Raw genomic sequence first — 19,012 nt, 5'->3', positions numbered from 1 at the left:
AAAAAAAAAAAAAAAAAGGAAAAAACCCAAAAGACATCCTAATCTTCTATGTATTAGTAGTACAACTAGTAAAACCTACCTCTCGTCCTGTAACTCTTGTATCTTTTGCTGCATTTCTTTGCTAAGTTTGGTCTTTTCCTCACATTCTTCCTTGAGTTCTCGAACTTGTGTCTTATACAGAGTCTAAATTTTAAAGTTGACAAGAAAAGGATATGACTTGCATATTCTACCTTGAAGGTATATGAAAAGTTATACAAGATGACATTATATGCAATTCTTTAATCACACAGTCCATTAGAGTATAAGTGTGCAATGCCTTCTCTAAATTTAAACTAAATGTTGCTATCACTCACAAATATGTTTTGGTTACTTTAATTTTTTGCTCTTCATTTTTGTGACTTGTATATTTGTGAATGGATAGATGTATGATATAGATTTTATAAGTTTGTAAACATGTTGTTAAAGAGACTCTAAATGTGAAAATCAGTATTTGATAGAAAATCAGAAGTATCAGAACAAAGGAAAATCGTTTATTTTTCTCTACTATTTCAATCTTTCTCTGACATAGGTATGTAGAACTTAGATTTTAACCATATGAATCTGTGAAACCAACGTGTCAGTTAAAGAGTAAAAAGAAATATAAGAGGAATGTAAAAACAGATTAGAAAAGCATTCGAAATTCAAAATTTTGTGAAATCAGTACAAAGCTAGACCTTTAAAGGAAACTGAAGGAAAATTATTTTGCTCTGTACACTCAAATGCCTGAACACAGGTCAAGTGACAGACAACTGCAAGTGGACTTACTACATGGATTTCAAGACTGCCTCTCTCTGTCCCACCTACAGCAGTCAACTGACCTCAAAACTCCCTTTCTCTGCTTTAACGTGTGCAACTTTCTCATATACTAAAACTTCAGATAGTCCTTCTCCTCACTGACCTGAAGACCACAGTAAAATCTTAAGTTTCCTTTAACTCTGAAACAAACCTTTAGGCCTCTATCTGCAAAGCAACTGGCTGTGCACTGTTAATGCATTAACCTCCACATGCTGGTGATGATTTTTAAACACCCAACAGATCTCTATCAAGTTTGGCTGTTTTGAAAAAATTTCCTTCCAAGCCTTAAACGCACGTGTTTGGAACACACCATGTGATTCTTAGAACACAGGTCTTCTCTTCCACATAGCATGGAAGAGATGCTGAATGCAAAAGGCTTGACACATGCAGAAAATTATTCACGCTGAGGAAAAATAAGCTGCTTGACTCCTCCCTCCCTCTGAACTGTTTGGGACTCCCTTTCAATGCTATGACATTTCTTCACATGAGCTTTTTCACACTGCTCAGTGATCAAGAATGAGGAGTGATTACAAGGTTGCAGACAAGACTGAAGGCAGAAAGAAAAAACTTTACGTTAGAGATGTGACACACCTGATGGCTGAGGAGGAAGAAGAAAAGCTAACATTGTACTTAGTAAACACATTAGTATAAAGAGGCATAAAACATACCGAGAAATACTGTTCAGCTTCAAGTTGGTCTTGAAGCTCTTTCATTTGTCCATCTGCCTCATGACGTTCCCTATGAAGGAATAACATACTTTGAACGAAAAGATATGAACATATTCCAAACCAGTAAACAGAAAAGACAGCAATCACACTCTTAAGATCTTCCGTGATTTCCTGACCAAAGTGTGGTTAGCAATTAAACCTAAGGCCTCCTCTGGGTACCAGCTCTCTTTTTCACTTGCACAGCTGAGAACACTGCACTAATGAGTCATTTAATACTGTTAACACACTAATTACAATAGTGTCACATAGTTTAACCAGTAAGAGACACTGATAAAGCAAACAACCACCAACAGAATCTTGTTCGTGAAAAAAACATCTCTGATCTGACAGATTGGTTTGGGTCTCTCGTTTGCTAGAGCTCAGTCTGTGAACGCATGTCTGTATTCTTTGACACGCATCAGTTCTTGAATCCAACTGTTATTAAAACAGCTCAGAAAGCCTTAAAGGAGCTAAGAATGAGATTTATCTGATATAGGTGCTAAACTCAGCTTCTTATTCAAAAGAATCTTCTTTATGTTTTTTAAAAAATAATTATTATCATGTACAAATATTACTTGTAAGACCTTTAAGGACTGCTAGGATTTGACACAACTCCTATTTGAAGGTCCAACAGATGTGTTTAAACATTTTTAGTGCTAGATACTTCCAATGGTTGTGCTTCACAGCTCTGTATTAGTATTCATTTCCCACTCTAATAAGCTCTCCTGGACTAATAATGCCAGCAACTTCCCTCATCACTGAAGTACTACACCATTTAAAAAAAAAAAAAGGTACCTAGACAACTTTCTAATTAAGTATTCTTCACACTCTTGTGTTTGAAGCTCAGTTTTTAAAGACTTTCAGGATAATGAACATCTTTTACTATGATCTATACATTGCTGAATCACTAGGGCAAATCTCGACTAGTGTCACTGTAAATTATTTTAAACAACAATTATGTTTTGCACTGCAGAATAGCATATTCTGTGCAGCCAGTTTTTAAGATTAATATTGCTCTCAGCTTTTGCCCCAGAACAATTACAAATCAGTAACATTATTAAAAAATACAGAGTAACTCTGCGTACTTGCGGAGTTCGTTATTTTGTTTCTCCAGAGTTAATTTGATCTCCTGAAGATGGTTGTTCTCCTGTTTCAACTGCTTCTCTGACATTTTCAAGGTGTTGACCTGCTGCGTTTGCATCTTGAGGTCATTTTGAGTGAGATGGCGCTTTTGTGTTTCTTGTTCTATTTTTAATGTCAGGTTTTTTACCTGAAAAAGAAACAGAAACCTTTAAATTTTACAAACCTACACAGAGAAGCAACATTTAAAATGCGTCTCTTACTGCCTTCCTCTACATTTTTGTACAACATGGTCACATCCCTTGGTAAGTGAAAGCTGTTTCCCGAAATGAAGGCATTAGCACACAGTAAGTAAGCAAGTTTTTCCATGTCAATCTCACAGCATTTTACATTTCAGAAGAAAAAATTAAGATCAGCCATGCTGAAATATTTCATAAAAATGACACCACACTCCATAAAGTTAACTTTTAAAAAGCTCCAAATACAGAGAAGGAAAAGTTCCTGCCATTTTCATTCACAGACATTCCTAAATATAGCCATAACAACAAAAATACTATGGCATTGAAAAACAGGTTCCACACATGACTCCTTTTGTCAGTGTTCCTTACATCTTCATTTAGTATATCCTTCTGCCTAAGGAGCTCATTGATTTTCTGTTGTGATTGTTTGAGATCACAGTCCAACATGGAGCGCTGCTTTTCAGCTTCTAACAACCGATTTTCTACTTTTTGCTTCAAAGCTCTCTCTTCCAGAAGTTTCTTCTCCATTTCTGTGAAATAAGAGATATAAGACATCAACCAGTGTAAAACCTGCGTATTTCGGAGGGTGAGGGGAGAAGAATGTCTGTCCCATATTAACAACAAGCAACATGTTTATCCTTTTAACACTGAAGAGAAAAATTGCTGAAAAATGATGCATTAAAACTTTCACAGTAATCCCACACCCAGAGGATGCTTTTGCAAGCATTCCTGATTGGTAGCTATTTCCCACTTCTCAGTTTCAAGGTAACTTCCAGTTTATCTGCAACATATCTGAGATGGATAAAAAGGATGAAGTTTTAAAAATAATCCATCTAAATCTACTGAAGAGTTGCTTTGACTATGATAATTTGATATTATTTAAAGAGGTAAAGCTGTTCGGGAACCTGATAAACCATGTGATTCAGCCATTATTACTGAATAATTTTTGCTTCTTTTGAATATCTGCATGCTCAAAATTTTTGTGAATGCTCTGCAGTTGGAAGGACAGGATCTGTAGGTAGCTTTCTGAGTAGTTGCAATAAACATAAGCCATTTATTTCAAAAGTAAAAGACATCTTCTGGAATTGTTTGGTGATTATCCCTCTCTCAAAGAGATTTCAATTGCCATGAGATGCACCTGAATATGCTTCGTGATGACTACGGAAGCGTAGCAAAGGCTTTGCCATTTCTAACTCTACCTGGGCTACACATTTATTGTTAAGTTGCTGAAATATATTTTATTTTAGGAAGACACAAAAAGGTATAAGTATACCCAGTAAGAATATAGCTATCCTCTTAATAAAAATGTTTCAAGCGGTTTTAGTAGTAATATACATTTAAGAATTAATTCAGAATACACTAGCACAGAAAATTAATTAGTAGTGTGTAAAATGGAGAATCTATTTTATTTACAGACTAAAGAGGTGTGTCTTTAATCTAGCAAATCAAGGACAAAGGTACTATGACTGATTTTTACAACACTAGTTAAGAACAACAAAGGAATGAAGGAAAAAAGCCTACAATTAGGCTTCCACTAGTATCAAAAGATTATCTGCTCTGTGTAATTTACACCTAAGCCCAACTGTGAGGTCAAATACATACCTTTCATGGCTTCAGATTTTGCTTCCTCTATAGATTCATAGATCTTATTTTTGTCTGCTAATCGTGCTTTTGTGGCTTTATGTTCAGCTTCTTCTTGTTCAAGGTTCTGCTGCATAACTTTGAATTTATACGTCATATCTATTTCCATGTTGCTCTTTTCCTGTTAAGAAAACAGGAACAAAGCAAAACATGTATTGTTAAAGACAAAATTTTAGACAATGGTAACAAGCTGCTTGGAAGTTTGCTAAGAGTAAAAGAGAGAGCTCAGATGCTTAAGAAGTAGCTAAATGAGAACTCATTTCTACACATGTTTTTCTGTGAATGGCAAAGTGGTCCAAAAATGAACAAAGACATTCCCAGTAGCCAAAATTACAGAATTACTGCCTTAACAACTAACATTCTGTTTTAAGAGCAGCTCAAAGATTGCTTGTTGACGAATTTTTTCAATATTTTTGTCTCAATGACAAATTTGTCCAAAAAAAAAAAAAATTAGCAGAAGCTTTTTCTTTCCCCAATATTGAGAGTATAAAGAAAGGCACAACAGATGAAATGTTACTATTGTACTGTTAAGCTACATACTGGACTACATTGTTATCTACTTTATAAGTATAATGTATTATGAGCACAAGGGCAATTTTGTCTTTTTTCCCCACTTCTCAAATTGCAAAAACAATAAAAAAATTCAAAGAATAAACACCAAAACCAAGGCTTACTTTCTGCATAGATTTTGTCTCCATGTCTCAAATAATGAAAGCACAAATTTAAAAATTCCATAAAAATGTAACATCAACGTTTACTTAGAAGTCCTGTTACCTTTTCTAAATCTGTAAGTTTTTCCTGCAGTTGTCTCTTCTCCATTTCCAGTTTGGCTAATGCACTCTTCCCATTTTTTACTTCTTCTTCAAGGCTAGATATTCGACCTAAAAATGACCAAAACATCAACGAGGCTGAGCAGTGGGTGAAAAAAGAATGCATTTTATCTACTTACAGATAAAATTTTTCAAATGTAACAGCTTCCAATTCTGACTAGTAACAACATCTCCCTTTTTTATATAAACGTTCTCACACATTCTCTCTTAGATGTATGTCCACACTTACATAACATTGCATAGAAGAGCACACTAAACTAGTCACATTCTGAAGCTCAAATAACATAACCAAACCTTGTTTTTATTTCTGAAATGAAAAGCAAGCTTTACTTCAGAAGATTTGCAGGATTACCTTGTAAATCATTGATAATCTCTGAGCCATGACTTCGATCCCTCCTTTCTGACTCTAGAGCTGACTGAAGATTGAGAAAGTCTTTCTCCAGTTTGAGTTTCGCATTCTCTAGCAGGCAGTTCTTATCTTGTAGTTCTCTATTATTAGCTTCCAGCTGCTGGATTTGCTTCGTGCTTTCTGTCTGGTTCTTCCTTAACCTGGCTGCAGTATCAGACTCTGACCGCAGCAAAGAATTGGCTTCATCCAACTAAAGATCAATAAAAACATACTTCAGAAACAATTAAACTGTAACAAATACCTTTTCTGTTACAGCACACTAGGAATACATGGAATTCATAGAATAAAGAAATAAGAAGGAGTGTATTTTAAGGTTACTTTTGAACACCAAAACACGACAAGAAAGAACAGCTTTTGAAACTCCATGACATATTTCAATTCCCTCCACGATGAACAAAATCTGTACTTCAAACAGCTATTAGTTTAAAATATACATATATAAAATTGGCATGCCTGTCTTTGTAGTTGATTGATTTTCTCATTGGATATTTGAGAGTTCTGATTCCTCTTTTTTAAATCTTCAAGCTGGTCTTTCAAACTGTTCACTGTAACAAAAAAACAATTCAACATTGTTAATCACTGTCACGAAAAAGGTTCAATTTGAACTTACAATTAATTTACTTTATCTCTTAAAAAAACCGTATCAAGATGGAACACTTCAAGCACAGTTCAACATACCTTCATTTTCCAAATTGCGTTTCTTATCTGCTTCATGTTCCGCTTTTCTCTGGTATTCTGTGTTCCTATGCTGAAGAAGAGCCTTCTCACGTTCTAACTGTCTGACTGCAGACTCCACGTTTTTTCTTGAAGTTATCTGTATGTATTTTAAACAAACACCTCTAATTACACAGAGAAGAGTGATATTCTTTAACTGGTAAAAAAGACAGCTCACACACTCAGTTTAGTTTGTCATGGAGAAAGACACAGTCTAAGTGCCTGATGCAAACACAGTGTACTAGAACACACGGTCAAATCCAGCCCAGGATGACTGGGATTGGGAGCTTTTACAATTTATTTGTTCGTTTGTATTTGACAAATCTGGTAAACCTGCCTAGCAGCCAGTCCAGAAGCACAGAAACATATATGTAATGAGACATCTTGACATGCACCTGGATAAGCAATACATGAAGTTGTACACATCTACTGAAGATACGACAAATATGTCGTAACACTAAGGAGCGAAGCTGGGCAAGAAATAGTGTCACTTTACTGACACTGTTTGAACAATGCAAAGAACAACCTTCCTCTTCTAGCAACATTACTTTCACATCGTCAGTTTTTAGAATTGTATATGGGATACTTATATCACACTGTCCTCCAAATTAAAAATACAGTAAAAAAAGGAATTCTGGCTGCATAGTTTTAGTATAGTTGCAGTACAGAAATCATAATGACAATATTTTAGCAGTGACTACAATGTCATGCTTGTGCATATCAAGAAATCAGCTGGTATTACTTGCTATAAATACAGAGCTACTCAAAAGCAATTTGCTGTTTCCTAAGGAAAAAAGCCACATACAAAGGTTAAAGTTCTAATTCCCATATGAAGTAACTATGGACTTACCTCTTCATCTAGCTCTTTCACTATCTTCTCTAAACGAGTATTAGTAGACCTGAAGAAATTTGAAACATATTTTTAAACTCTGCTGATTATACAGAATATTTGGCTGTGTCTCATTAATTGTATGGAAGACACTACTTTCAGCTATCACATGAAACTTCAAAGGCTCAGAAAATCGCTAAAAGAATCGCTAAACTCTCTTATGGAGAGTTAAGAAAAAAAAAAAAAAACAGTAGCAAGAATTCAGCCAGCAATTTACAGGGAGGTCTGCTGGCAGGGCTGGGAGTCCCCAAAGTGGCTTAAAATGTTTTTTAGCATTCTAGAACAATAAGTCTAATAAAACTTCTTTAGAAACACATCAAACGTCAAAACAGTCTCACCTGTACTTCTGTTCTAATTCTTCTTTGGCTTGTAATTCGTTACTGAGCTGTTCTTCCAGCTTGCTTAGTTTATTCTGAAACTGTACAAAATACAAAAAAGCATGGCCCACAGATAAAAATGCTATCACATAAAACAAGTGTAATTCAGTTAAATAACAAAAACAGGGAAAGTGAGGAAAATTAATTCAATCTTCCACTATATATTTTAAAACCATCACTGGAAGGTTACATCTTACATGGTATTAATCCGGATCATTTTGAAGATACAGATCCATAGTAACAGAATTTGCTGCATGCTCCATGAAATCTAACCATCACAAAATTACTTGCCACAGACTGTGAGTCATAAAACTTCTGCAGGCAAAGAATATTGTTACTGGCCCTTTGCTGTACTCCTCTGTAGACAAGAGACAGAGAATTTTTGGGATAGTCTTTTCTAAATTAAATAAAAAATTAGAAGGGGGGTACATGATCAAATCTTACAAAACTCAGAGAGTATTACTAAGCATGCTCAATGACCTCACATAAAGCTCAGGCTAACACATACAGAATCTAACAAACACTTCTCAGTTTTGGGAATGCTTTGTTCTGCTTACTAAAATACTAGAAAGAAATGATGAGTTAAGCACCCAAAAATTCATTAAATACATTATAAATTATAAAATTTGGATTCATCTCATGTCTTCAGGCTTCAAAACACGTTTATTTTCCTCCCTTTCCCCTCCTTCTCAAACATGAAAATATAAAAATGAGGTTTTCTACAACATTTTACAAAGGTACAATTATAAGATTCCCAGAACAGGGACACTGAAAAGGACATCAAAACCGTAGATTCATTGCTTGAGAAAATGCAAATAAAAAACAGTTCTCAGAAATGAAATGCAAAATTTTACCAGCTACATTTACTACCACAACATAACCCAGATATCATGAATGTGACAACAGGTATTTTAAACAGCAGTACTGGTTCTTTTAAAAAGGGAAACTCTAGAACTAGTTATCTATTCAGAAATGACAGGAAGGAATGGAGTCTAATAAACATTTGTATTTAAATTTATGGTGGTCAAAACATAATGCACTTCCTTATTTTTTAGACTTTGAAAAGGAGTTTTAAGTTCTAATAAATGTTAACAATACACTATCAACACTTGAATAATACCAATGTTTAAGTAACATAATGAAGTAAGTACATGAAAATTCCATAGCGTTCTCCTGTCATCTGTAAACTTAAGTTCAATTGTCAAACTTCAAAAGCTGGATAAAGTAAGTGTATGAAGCATGTTTAACTGAAAGCGTGACTTAAACATTCCTTTATCCCGGTGGGGGACAATTTACTTTTCCAAATTTGGAATAAATTGGTCATGAATCACTCAGGCAAGTTTGGAGCCAAAATTCACAACCTTCCCAAGAGAGATGCCGTTTGTGGCAAACAAAGCCTTGCACAATTGTTTTTCAAACAAACACAAGACTCCAAAAGAGTACAAGTCTTTCATTCATCTTTACACTTGATGCTTGAGTATAAATGTTTCAAAATACAACTGTTTTATTGTTAATAATTTAGTGAATAAACAGTTAAGATATTTCACATTCACATAAATTATGTAGGAAGTTTTTATTCCTTTTATAATTCTAAGAAAATACTTACCTCCTTGCTGTCCTGTAAACAGAAAATACCAGTTTTATTGAGGATCATTAAAAGACAAAAAGCCCCCCACAAAATTTCTTGAAAACTTACTTTAACTAATTTTAAGTCTGTTAAGAAAAGATAAAGTTTAATCATACCATTAATACTTACAAAAAAAAAAAAAGGCACTAACCTCATTTTTACTAGATTGCACAGATTCATTTTCTCTGCAAGGCTGAGAGGAGTCACTTAGCAACCTGTCAAACACAAAAACAAATCCCTCCAGCTCTTACTCAAGTTTTCAACAACTCTGGCAACCTTTCCAATCAATTCATATTAATCCATTCTCTCAAGTCTTAATTTATTCTATGCTATGCTCAGAACAAAACTTGTTTTATTTCAGTGTAAGTGCATCTTTCTGATTTGAACTTTTCTCAAATGAAGTATAACATGTTTTCGAATCCATAGCAGCCTTCTAATTTTTTTAATTATTATACTTATTTCTTACTTCTTCAAGTTGAGTCCTAGAGAGCTACTTTCTTGTGTAAACTTTTTTCTAAAGCTAATAATAAAAAGCCATTTTAGAAGTAAATTATGAATCACTATTTTAACCCTGAAAGATTAAGAAACCATAACACACATAAAAATACTGTGTTTAAAGAGTTATCAAAATAAACAAAATACTAGCAAATTATATATTCTACTTTAACTATGCATTTTGTATCTTCACAACTGGACATAAATATAATGCAATGAATAAAATATGTATTGAGTTAAAAAAATGAGAGCATAAAGAAAAATCTGCAGGTGTATTTCTAAAAATGCATATTAAAGTATCACATACAAATTGTCTCTATAGTAGGTAAATCCTATAAAAGGCAGCTGGTTTCCCACGAAGGCTTTGGGGATTGGAAAGGTTTCCACGTCTCCCTTGTCGTCCTCAATATCATCAAAATTACTGCTATCTATATCACTGCTAAGCTCAGGAACAACAGGAGCAGCAGCTATAAGAAGGGAAGAAAAAATCATCTTCACTCCAAGATTCAGCCACTTGCTATATACTGGTATCTCTACAATGTTAAAAAGACTGTAAGTTGTCCTGCTAGTTAAATATGTATTAACCATGCAGCAGATCTGTAAATATTATTGTGAACATTTTGTAGAGAAATCTGTTTTTACATTACTCACCTAATGCACAAAGTACCTGCTGTGCCAAATGTATTTTGTCAAGGTAATCATATTTGAGCATAGAACTCTAAATGCAATCATCATTTTAAGAAACTTGAGTAAATACATGAGTTAAGAAGTTACAATCAAGGCTCATGATCTGAATGGACATAATTCGTTCTTTTGCCTAAAGCTATCGAGTCCACGCCTTAAATGAAAAGCAGCAAAACTGACACGACCACTGTCAAACTACTGCATTAACTACAGGAGGTTAGGAAAAAAGCCCCAAAACGCCCTTCCCCTCCCTACCCCATGCCCCCCTCCCCCCCCAGAAAAGTCCCAAACAGTGTGTATTCTTTTTAGTTGGAATAAATCTATACATTGAAGGCGTGATAAAAGTAAGGATAATTCCAGGAGGAAAAATGTGTATCTGCTAACCCTTACTGGTAAGAGTTTTTGCGATAAAAATGATAAAATATTTAAGTTTGAACAAGATTCTTGACAGACAGGAAATAATTTATACAGTCTGAAGCTTTTTTCATTTCTATTGTTGCAAATACTGGGGGAAAAAAAATAGAATTTTTAAGCTAATTTACTTACTCTCTCGAATGTTGTCCCAGTTCCACTGATCACTCTTAAAGAAAGGGTGATGCTTTATTTCTTCTACCCCATTTCTCCCAAGTCGCACATCCCTAAGCATAGTAATTAAGCCAAATTAACATTATGAAAAATAGCACTTGATTTTTGCTATTTAAATTCTGATTTGCTCACATGCAGCACGAAACTTGCAGTAAAGATTGTCTATGTTAACCGCAATAATGGTCAAATAAACCCCCTCCCAAAACTACCAACCACCGAAAGGTAGTTTCTTCTATAGAATGTACTCTGTCTCTCAGCATGCATTCACCCTGCGACTGCTAAAATGTCCAGAATTTGGAGTCTGCCACGTGGGGAGTAAAGCAAGAAAGAGAGCATTGTGGCAAAAACGAAGGAAAAACCAAAAACACAAACAAAAAATCCAACACCCTCTGAGGAAAAAAAAAACGCAGAAGTTCCGTATCTGCCAAACCACATGACAAACCGTAAGATACAAGTGAAGGAAGGTCTAGCTTACTGCACAGAACAGTTATTCAAAGCTGGACTGAAATAAATATTTTCAGAATTCCATCCTCTGCCCCTTAACTAACCCTGACACATCTTTTGCTCCTATTTGCAGTGAAATAAATCTTAAGTGCAACATGAAACTTCTGCTTTGACCAGAAGAGTGTCTCTTAAAACCATATGGCAGAACAGGACATAAAAACAATGCACGTAGAAGAAATAATAAATCACAGGGTCGATGCTTATTCCATCTTTAAGCCTTTCAGAAGTGATCACACATACGGAAAGAAGGCATCTGTTTCAAATAAATCACTCGAGCACTGTATGAAATATAAACAGGAAGACGGACACACGTAGTGGAAGTACACCTCGCTGCATTTACATTATTAGACTGTACCCATATTTGTTCCCTCCCCTTCAGCTATTAAGGGTGAAAAATGCTGTTAAAGCACATCCTTCCTGAGTAACTGTGATCTTGCCCAACAGAGCAAACAATCTCTCTTTGAATGCAAAAACCATTATAAGGCTTTTTTTTTTCTGCTAATCCCTCATTCTACAAAGGCTGGATGCCCTGCTGTAGCCAAGTTCAGGTCACCACATGAAGGCATAAGACAGCATCAGCAGTCCAGAGTACTATGGACCTACAATGTTGTTCTTTTAAACCTGGGAAATTCAAGACAATCTCTGTTTTCTGTAACTAAAGAAAATGTAAGTGTTCAGGTCAAGAACACACTCACACGGCTCAGTATCAATAACAGCTCAGTTCCACAAAAGGAGACCTTTAGGAGCTATTCATTGCCAAAAGAATATCCTTGCTGTTTGTTAGCTGTACTTGTCAATTAATACACTAAAGCAAATAAAAACAAAGTTCAAACACTCTAGAAAAGCTTAAACTCAGTAAATACACGCTTGTTTTCCTGAAAGTTTTTTCTTTCATTTTTTTAAGTAACACCTGCTTAGATACTGAGCACAACAACTTGGTCCCTGCCTTGAAGCTTACAAATTACTTTCAGCATTAGAGGTTTTTTACTGTATTACACACTGCAACTGGAAGGATTTCTCTGGCACAAACTGTGTTGTTAACAAGAGCTGTCAGAACTGCTCACAGAAATAAAATACAATACTTGGGAAAAAACCCCAAACATCCCAGAAGAAAAACTAGAGAGCAGGAGATTTTGCAGAAGAGATTTGAACAGAACAGAAGTTAGGAGAAGGAATGGAAGGAATTGATTTTTACAATGTACATGTATAACACCATCCAAAATAAAAATGGTACCAGAATAATTCATGCACTTACCTATCAGTTAAAAAGGCACAGATAAGGTTCTTTGCATGCTTAGATATTTCCACATCATCTGGGAAATGTAATGAGTTCTTATGGTCCATAATTTTACTGTATGTTCCTACTAGTGAGTCTGCATAAAAAGGAGTATCACCTGAAAATAAACCAGCAAATCGACTGATTGAGCCATGTTCAAGTCATGTATGTTAAAAAAGAAAAGATATAAAGAAAAGTCTACAATCAGCTTATCTGAAATAGTCTTTTATTTTTAAAAAAAAAAGTAAAACTGGAATGCAGGGTACAATATATTACTTAAAATATTCCTTCCCTAGAATCCCTCTGTTACAAACTAAGTAAATTTCCATCCTGCATATCACTATCAAAATTTTGCTCAGTGAATTATATCTTTTGTTACACCTGAAGACTGTTCCTGTGTTTTCTAATTTACATGATGGCTGCCACCCACATAAATCCCCATCTTTAAGCACTTCCATGAGTATAATGTACTGAAACTCATTAAATATTTGCCAATGCACACTTGTTGGAAAGAATCCACCAAAGCTCTCCAAAGACCAGTTTAGAGGCACTCATACCTACCTTGCCTAACCCTGGTCAGTGCTGAGCAGGACCCTTCACAGTGTGTTACTGCACTGTTAAACCCATATTAATAGATCTTGTTGACTGATAAATTATACTAGCTTGGGTGCCCGCATTAACATAGACCGATGGCCTTTAAAATCATAGACCTTTCTCATCCAGAGGTTTGCAGCACAGGCTTTAGTTAAGTCTAGTTTCTTTGCAAATATCCTTTAGAAAGTTAAAATTACGTCATCTGAAAAGAATCAGTATTGATAAAGGTAACCAACATTGAAGCTAACTGACGAGATTTTGAATATACCAGGTCAGTAATCAAGAGTCTGCAACTTTTACATAAATTCTTTCTCACACCTTAATCCTTGGGTGTAATAGAGAAAGTGAACCCTATGAGCGAGGCTCTTTCCTCCGTGCTGCAGCCAGGTGGGGATCACCCGGCAGGGCAGTCAGCATGTTGACTGCATGCTTCCAAGAGGGCACTAGAAACTGAAAGCTAGGTACGTGAAAAAATGTACTAATGGACAAACGGACAAAAACCATTCAGCTTCCAAAAAGAATGTAAATGCAGCAATCCCACCTTTCTGTCATTTTACAGCAAAAGAACAAATTAGTACAGACCAGTTTGGATTATACTTTTAGACTTTTAGTCAGTTCATTAGGTTGCCACACCAGTATATTGGAGAGGAGGATCACTGATACTTGCTGTCTCCCTCTTTCCAACCTTCCCCTTCTGAATTGTCTTCAGTCTCAGGAACAGCTTTGATTTAGGCCACACCTCAAACCTATCCTGTATCACTTAATTAATTCATCCTGTGACCAACATTTCAGTCAAGCACACAATAAAAAGTAGTAATTTCGCCATTAGTACTGTGCCTTGACTGAAACCAGAAGCACAGAATGTTTTCTGTGCTTTCTTCAAAGCATGAAGTTTTAAAAGACCTTAGACAGAATCTGGTATGTAAACACAAACAAAAATAGATACTTTCTACCAATGTGTGGGGTATGGAGAAACTAAGAAAGATCTCACTTTAAAAAAAACTGTTTTCCTTTGAAAGATAAAAGAGGAAGAATCCTCCCTCTCAGATAAAAGGCGGGGGGTGGGGCAGGGGGTTGTTGGAGAGCAAGAGGCTCTGAGAAACATTCTGGACAGCTACGTCCAGTATTCTAGTAACTGAAGAATTTTATTGCTGAAATTGTTTATGAAAGACAATTAATTATAAAACATACATTTGGTAAGTCAAAATGCTTTAATTCTGAAAGACAGAGATTGTGATAGCATCATATATACAAATGTATTTCCAGGATACCAGAAACATCAAATCTGCAATATTCCCAGAACATGCTGATCTGGATTTTTAATAATTATATGCTCAGTTCAATCCTTCTATCAGTATTTTGCTACCAGACTATAATACTGATCTCCACTGTATTTTAAGATGTACATGACTCATCTCCTTAACAGATTATAGTCTATATTCGTTGCCATAGCAGTCCAGTATATTATACTGAAAAATCCCGACTCAAGCACAAAAGAAAGCATCAAGCCATGCTTCCACTCATTTTGACATAAGAGAAGCCATTGCTAGTGCTGAGAAAAAAAAAAGGGGGGGGGCAAGGGGAGGGGACACGAGAAGGAACAAAAGGAAGAGGGGAAAAAAAAAAAAGAGGAAAATAAAAAAAAAAGGGGGGGCGGCCCGTGGAGGGGACACGAGAAGGAACAAAAGGAAGAGGGGAAAAAAAAAAAAGAGGAAAATAAAAAGAAAAGGGCAGTCCTGCCCTTCCCACTCTTCTCCCATCTCTGCAAACCCTGTGCTGCCCCTGAGATGGCACAAACGTTCATGAGATGGTGAGATAGCAGACTCCAGTTAAAACTATTCTAAGAATTAGTTTTAAGCTGAACTGAGTCAGGGAACTAATCATTGAGAAAGCACGCAAACAGCTGTCGCAGCCTAAGAGCGAGAGCGGGCATAAAGAACAGGAATGAAGCAACCGCATCAGCCAAAAGTCAGAAGCTGTTGAGTACTAAGGTACAACTAACCCCCTTGCAGCAAAGCACAGCTAAAGGCACAGCAAAGACTCAGTGATGATCTCCTTAGGGAAAAAAAATCACTACTTACCAACTAGCATCTCAAAAAGGAAAACTCCTACAGACCACCAGTCACATTCCCGTCCATAATAACCATCACCCCCTTGCGATTTCAAGACTTCAGGCGATATGTAGTCGGGGGTCCCCACAGCTGTATCGCAGCGCACCATCCCTGTCTGTGCAACAGTAAGAATTCACACAGCTCAATCAAAAATACTTTGGAGTCTTTAAGCAATTTATCTATTAGTAGACCAGGAAAACATACAAAATACAGCTCAAAATAACTGGTTAGAGGAATTGTTCCAAAGATTCTATTTTCTACTCCAGAAATAAAATGGCCTGAAATGACAATTTCTGGTAACATGCTCTCCTCCCCTGCCTACTCCATAGCATTTTTTCTTTTTTACCTCTTTCAAAAATTGACAATTTTATTATTTTTACTATCAGTTTAAGTATGAAGCTACACACTGTATCAGACTGCTCCTTTATCTCACTGTATTCGGGGATAAACTTCAGAATAATTTTGACAAGCTATGAGTTTTAGGCCCTACATAGCAGGTACATAACAGTTTTGTCTAATTCAGACAATAAATCAAGTTATAGGTAAAATTTTCTGATCACACCTTTTTATTTAAAGATAAGGAAAAAATAAAAGGAAAAGCTATTTTCAAAGAATAGCAAGTTTTTTTTTAAAAAAAGCCTGATTTTTATTAATATATTAATACAGCTGTATTAATAAATCTTTCTTCATCCTCTTTGCTTCACACTGAGAGACTAAAAAAGCAGGGGCTACATGATGCAGAAACATCATCATGCTGGGTCAGACTTACAAGCCTTGTTTCCTTTAATCAAATTCACTGCATTCATTCCAGAGACCAGGTGAATGAATGAAAGAAATCCTGGATGAAGTTAGAGAAGTATGAAAAATACATGCATCTTTCAATCTGTCTCTCCACCTGAAATCTTTTCTAAGTCATCTTACAAACTTCTTTGTGCATTTTGCCATCATCATGAATGACAATATATATTAATTCTGAATATTAATACAGAATATTAGTAGCAACAACTAGAGTAAAAACACGTATTTAAAGAAAGGAACCGAAACATTTTGCTTTGGGAATTGTACTGACGTAAAAATTAGACACCAAATTACATAGAAGAATACAGATAAACACATTTTAACACTGGGAAATAAACTAAAGCTGAAAGGCTCCAGAAATCTGAAGTTGACAACATTCAAAAATATAACGGGCACATGGGAGGAACCATGATTTGAAAATCCTGCTTGCAGCAGCACTCTGCACACAAACCTACAGATCTTCTCTGAAGCTTAAGCCCCTTTTTGCTTTGAGCACTGGGGGAATTGCTCTGGACTCATGAGATTCTGCTGATCTAGTATGACTGTGGCACCTTAATAAGGCCTCCAGCACAGATGTATGTCTATCTCTCCCTTATCCAAATGCAAAATTAGAACAAGGGAAAGTCTGAATCTTCATTCAGTGAGGACTGGCTCAAGCCACCTGAAAACCGACCTGGCTAAGAAGCTTCTTTAAAACCAAAGTCACCAAAACAGTTCTGAAAGGTTTCTCTGAATATTGCAGCTTCAGTCACAGACTCATCACCTCAACACCTAAGCACTTAATAACACCCCATTTCCCATTCCTCTATAATTAATAGACCAAAACAAGAATATTTTTAAATATTAAATGTTATTCATAAAATTTAATTAACTACTAATATTCATAATATTTAATATTAATACTTAATGGTAATTTTAAAACTTTCAAATATGTAATACATGTTGACATTTTATGAAGCCTTATGCAAATAAAGTGAAGGTTGTGCCAAAAAAGCGCCAGCCCTAGCCAAGTCTGATGGCTGGTATGTAGCAACAAGGGAAGTTCTTTTAAATGACATTACAGATGCTAAAGAACTCCAGGTAACAACGCCGTAAGTTTTCACACAAGATGTCAAATAATTGAACAGTAAACCAAAAAATATTTCTCTAGCTAAAAGGGCCCAGTGTGCTAACGTTAGTTTTAAATGCACTGTATCTCTCTGAAGCACATGGAGTTGGTTGTACTTACTCCCTACAAAACTCTCCACCTTCTGCCTCAGGAACAAACCTAAAAAAAGCATTCACAGAATCACAGAACAGCATGGGTTGGCAGGGACCTTGAGGTTCACCTGGCCCAACCTGTTGTGGAAAAGGGAGCCTAGATGAGATAATCTAGCACCCTGTCTGCTCGCATCTTAAAAATGTCTAGCGATGGGGATTCTACCATGTCCCTGGGGAGGCTGGTCCATTACCACCTGAATACAATATTCTCAGATTCCTGTTTCTCTCATTTTCTCACTCTCTGTATATATTTTTAAGTACTGGGTACTCTTAACACCACAGTCAGACTAGCTTCTGTGATCTCTGGCATCAAAGCCAAATAAACAGGCAAGTCCCTCTGTGCAGTACTTGGCATCCTGACAGACCCTACATTGTGCACAATGACTTCTGCCTTCTGTACTTCAGCATCTGAAGAAATCTAAAGGGTGCTGTTTTCTCTGGACCAAGTGTTATTCCTGTGTTTCAAACACTAAGTCTCTGTTTTATACCTGGGTAACACTACAGCAGTTCTCCTACAATGCTTCCTTTCAGGAGCCTCAGGTCGGTGTTTTACCTGAGGCTTTTCTCATCACCTCAAAAGATGACAGTGGAACTCATCTCCTGCAGTGAGAGATGTGCAGTGCAAAGTTTTAAAGAAAGGCTGTGAAGGAGATACAGCATGTTCTCACAGCTTATGACGACTTGGTGGTGAGGCCGTAGTGTTTCTTAGAATCATTCAGAATTATTATATCACTGAAGACAAGGTAGTTCAGTTTTCATCCTCAGAAGGATCTCCATCAGGCCTGAATGACTCAGTGTCTTGTAACAAAAGGCTGAGAATCAGGCTTTTACTCCCTCATGAAGTTCTTTCCAGTGTTTGTGTGGAAACACTACCATAGCTCAGATCAGGTGTTAACACCACACCCAAGCTTGTGTACTGCAGTGTACTGCAGACAATGAACTGAAACAAGAAGGATCCAGTAGAGTCTTAGACAAGCTTCAGTGAGAAATAAGCTGAGTTCTAAAAAGAGGAACACATTCCTCCTTTCAACTAAACTCCCTGAGCTGAGACAGTAATTCCAAATGGTAAACATCCCTTCTTTCAGTCACATCTCTTTTCAACAGTCACCCTTTAAACACAGGCTCTTCTGAAAGCACAAGATAGCATTAAATATTCAGCCCAGCAACACCAGAAGTTCCTGGCTCTACGATACCTACTGATGCCCAGCTACTGCCTAGTTTCCTTCAGAAAACCTGCAGATTAGAGTTTGATGAAAACTGCCCTGGGCTACCATATTATACCTAAATACCAAAAGAGACCACAATTCCTACTAAACCTTTGAGACCAACTCCAAGGAGAGTTACAGAATTACAGAAAT

At 36.1% G+C, this 19,012-nt stretch overlaps 1 protein-coding gene across 1 annotated transcript in view; it reads right to left on the bottom strand.

The window, feature by feature from the left end:
- Positions 1-75: 75 nt before the first annotated feature.
- Positions 76-19,012, bottom strand: part of ROCK2 (Rho-associated, coiled-coil containing protein kinase 2) — a 40,896-nt gene continuing 21,959 nt past the window's right edge. Inside the window, exons 5-21 of the mRNA XM_010139828.1 lie at positions 15,567-15,711; positions 12,871-13,009; positions 11,073-11,164; positions 10,150-10,309; positions 9,499-9,562; positions 9,327-9,338; positions 7,682-7,761; positions 7,305-7,353; positions 6,419-6,554; positions 6,194-6,285; positions 5,684-5,930; positions 5,276-5,382; positions 4,463-4,622; positions 3,230-3,390; positions 2,627-2,811; positions 1,503-1,572; positions 76-183 (exon numbers count right to left, since the gene is read on the bottom strand). Coding sequence (XP_010138130.1) covers positions 76-183; positions 1,503-1,572; positions 2,627-2,811; positions 3,230-3,390; positions 4,463-4,622; positions 5,276-5,382; positions 5,684-5,930; positions 6,194-6,285; positions 6,419-6,554; positions 7,305-7,353; positions 7,682-7,761; positions 9,327-9,338; positions 9,499-9,562; positions 10,150-10,309; positions 11,073-11,164; positions 12,871-13,009; positions 15,567-15,711 — 2,007 coding nt within the window. The remainder of the gene's footprint in view (positions 184-1,502; positions 1,573-2,626; positions 2,812-3,229; positions 3,391-4,462; positions 4,623-5,275; positions 5,383-5,683; positions 5,931-6,193; positions 6,286-6,418; positions 6,555-7,304; positions 7,354-7,681; positions 7,762-9,326; positions 9,339-9,498; positions 9,563-10,149; positions 10,310-11,072; positions 11,165-12,870; positions 13,010-15,566; positions 15,712-19,012) is intronic.

Source organism: Buceros rhinoceros, unplaced genomic scaffold (genome assembly GCF_000710305.1).
Source record: "Buceros rhinoceros silvestris isolate BGI_N320 unplaced genomic scaffold, ASM71030v1 scaffold19597, whole genome shotgun sequence".
Classification (NCBI taxonomy): Eukaryota; Metazoa; Chordata; class Aves; order Bucerotiformes; family Bucerotidae; genus Buceros; species Buceros rhinoceros.
Note: the sequence above shows the minus strand (reverse complement) of the source record. Positions and strands in the feature narration are given on the sequence as shown.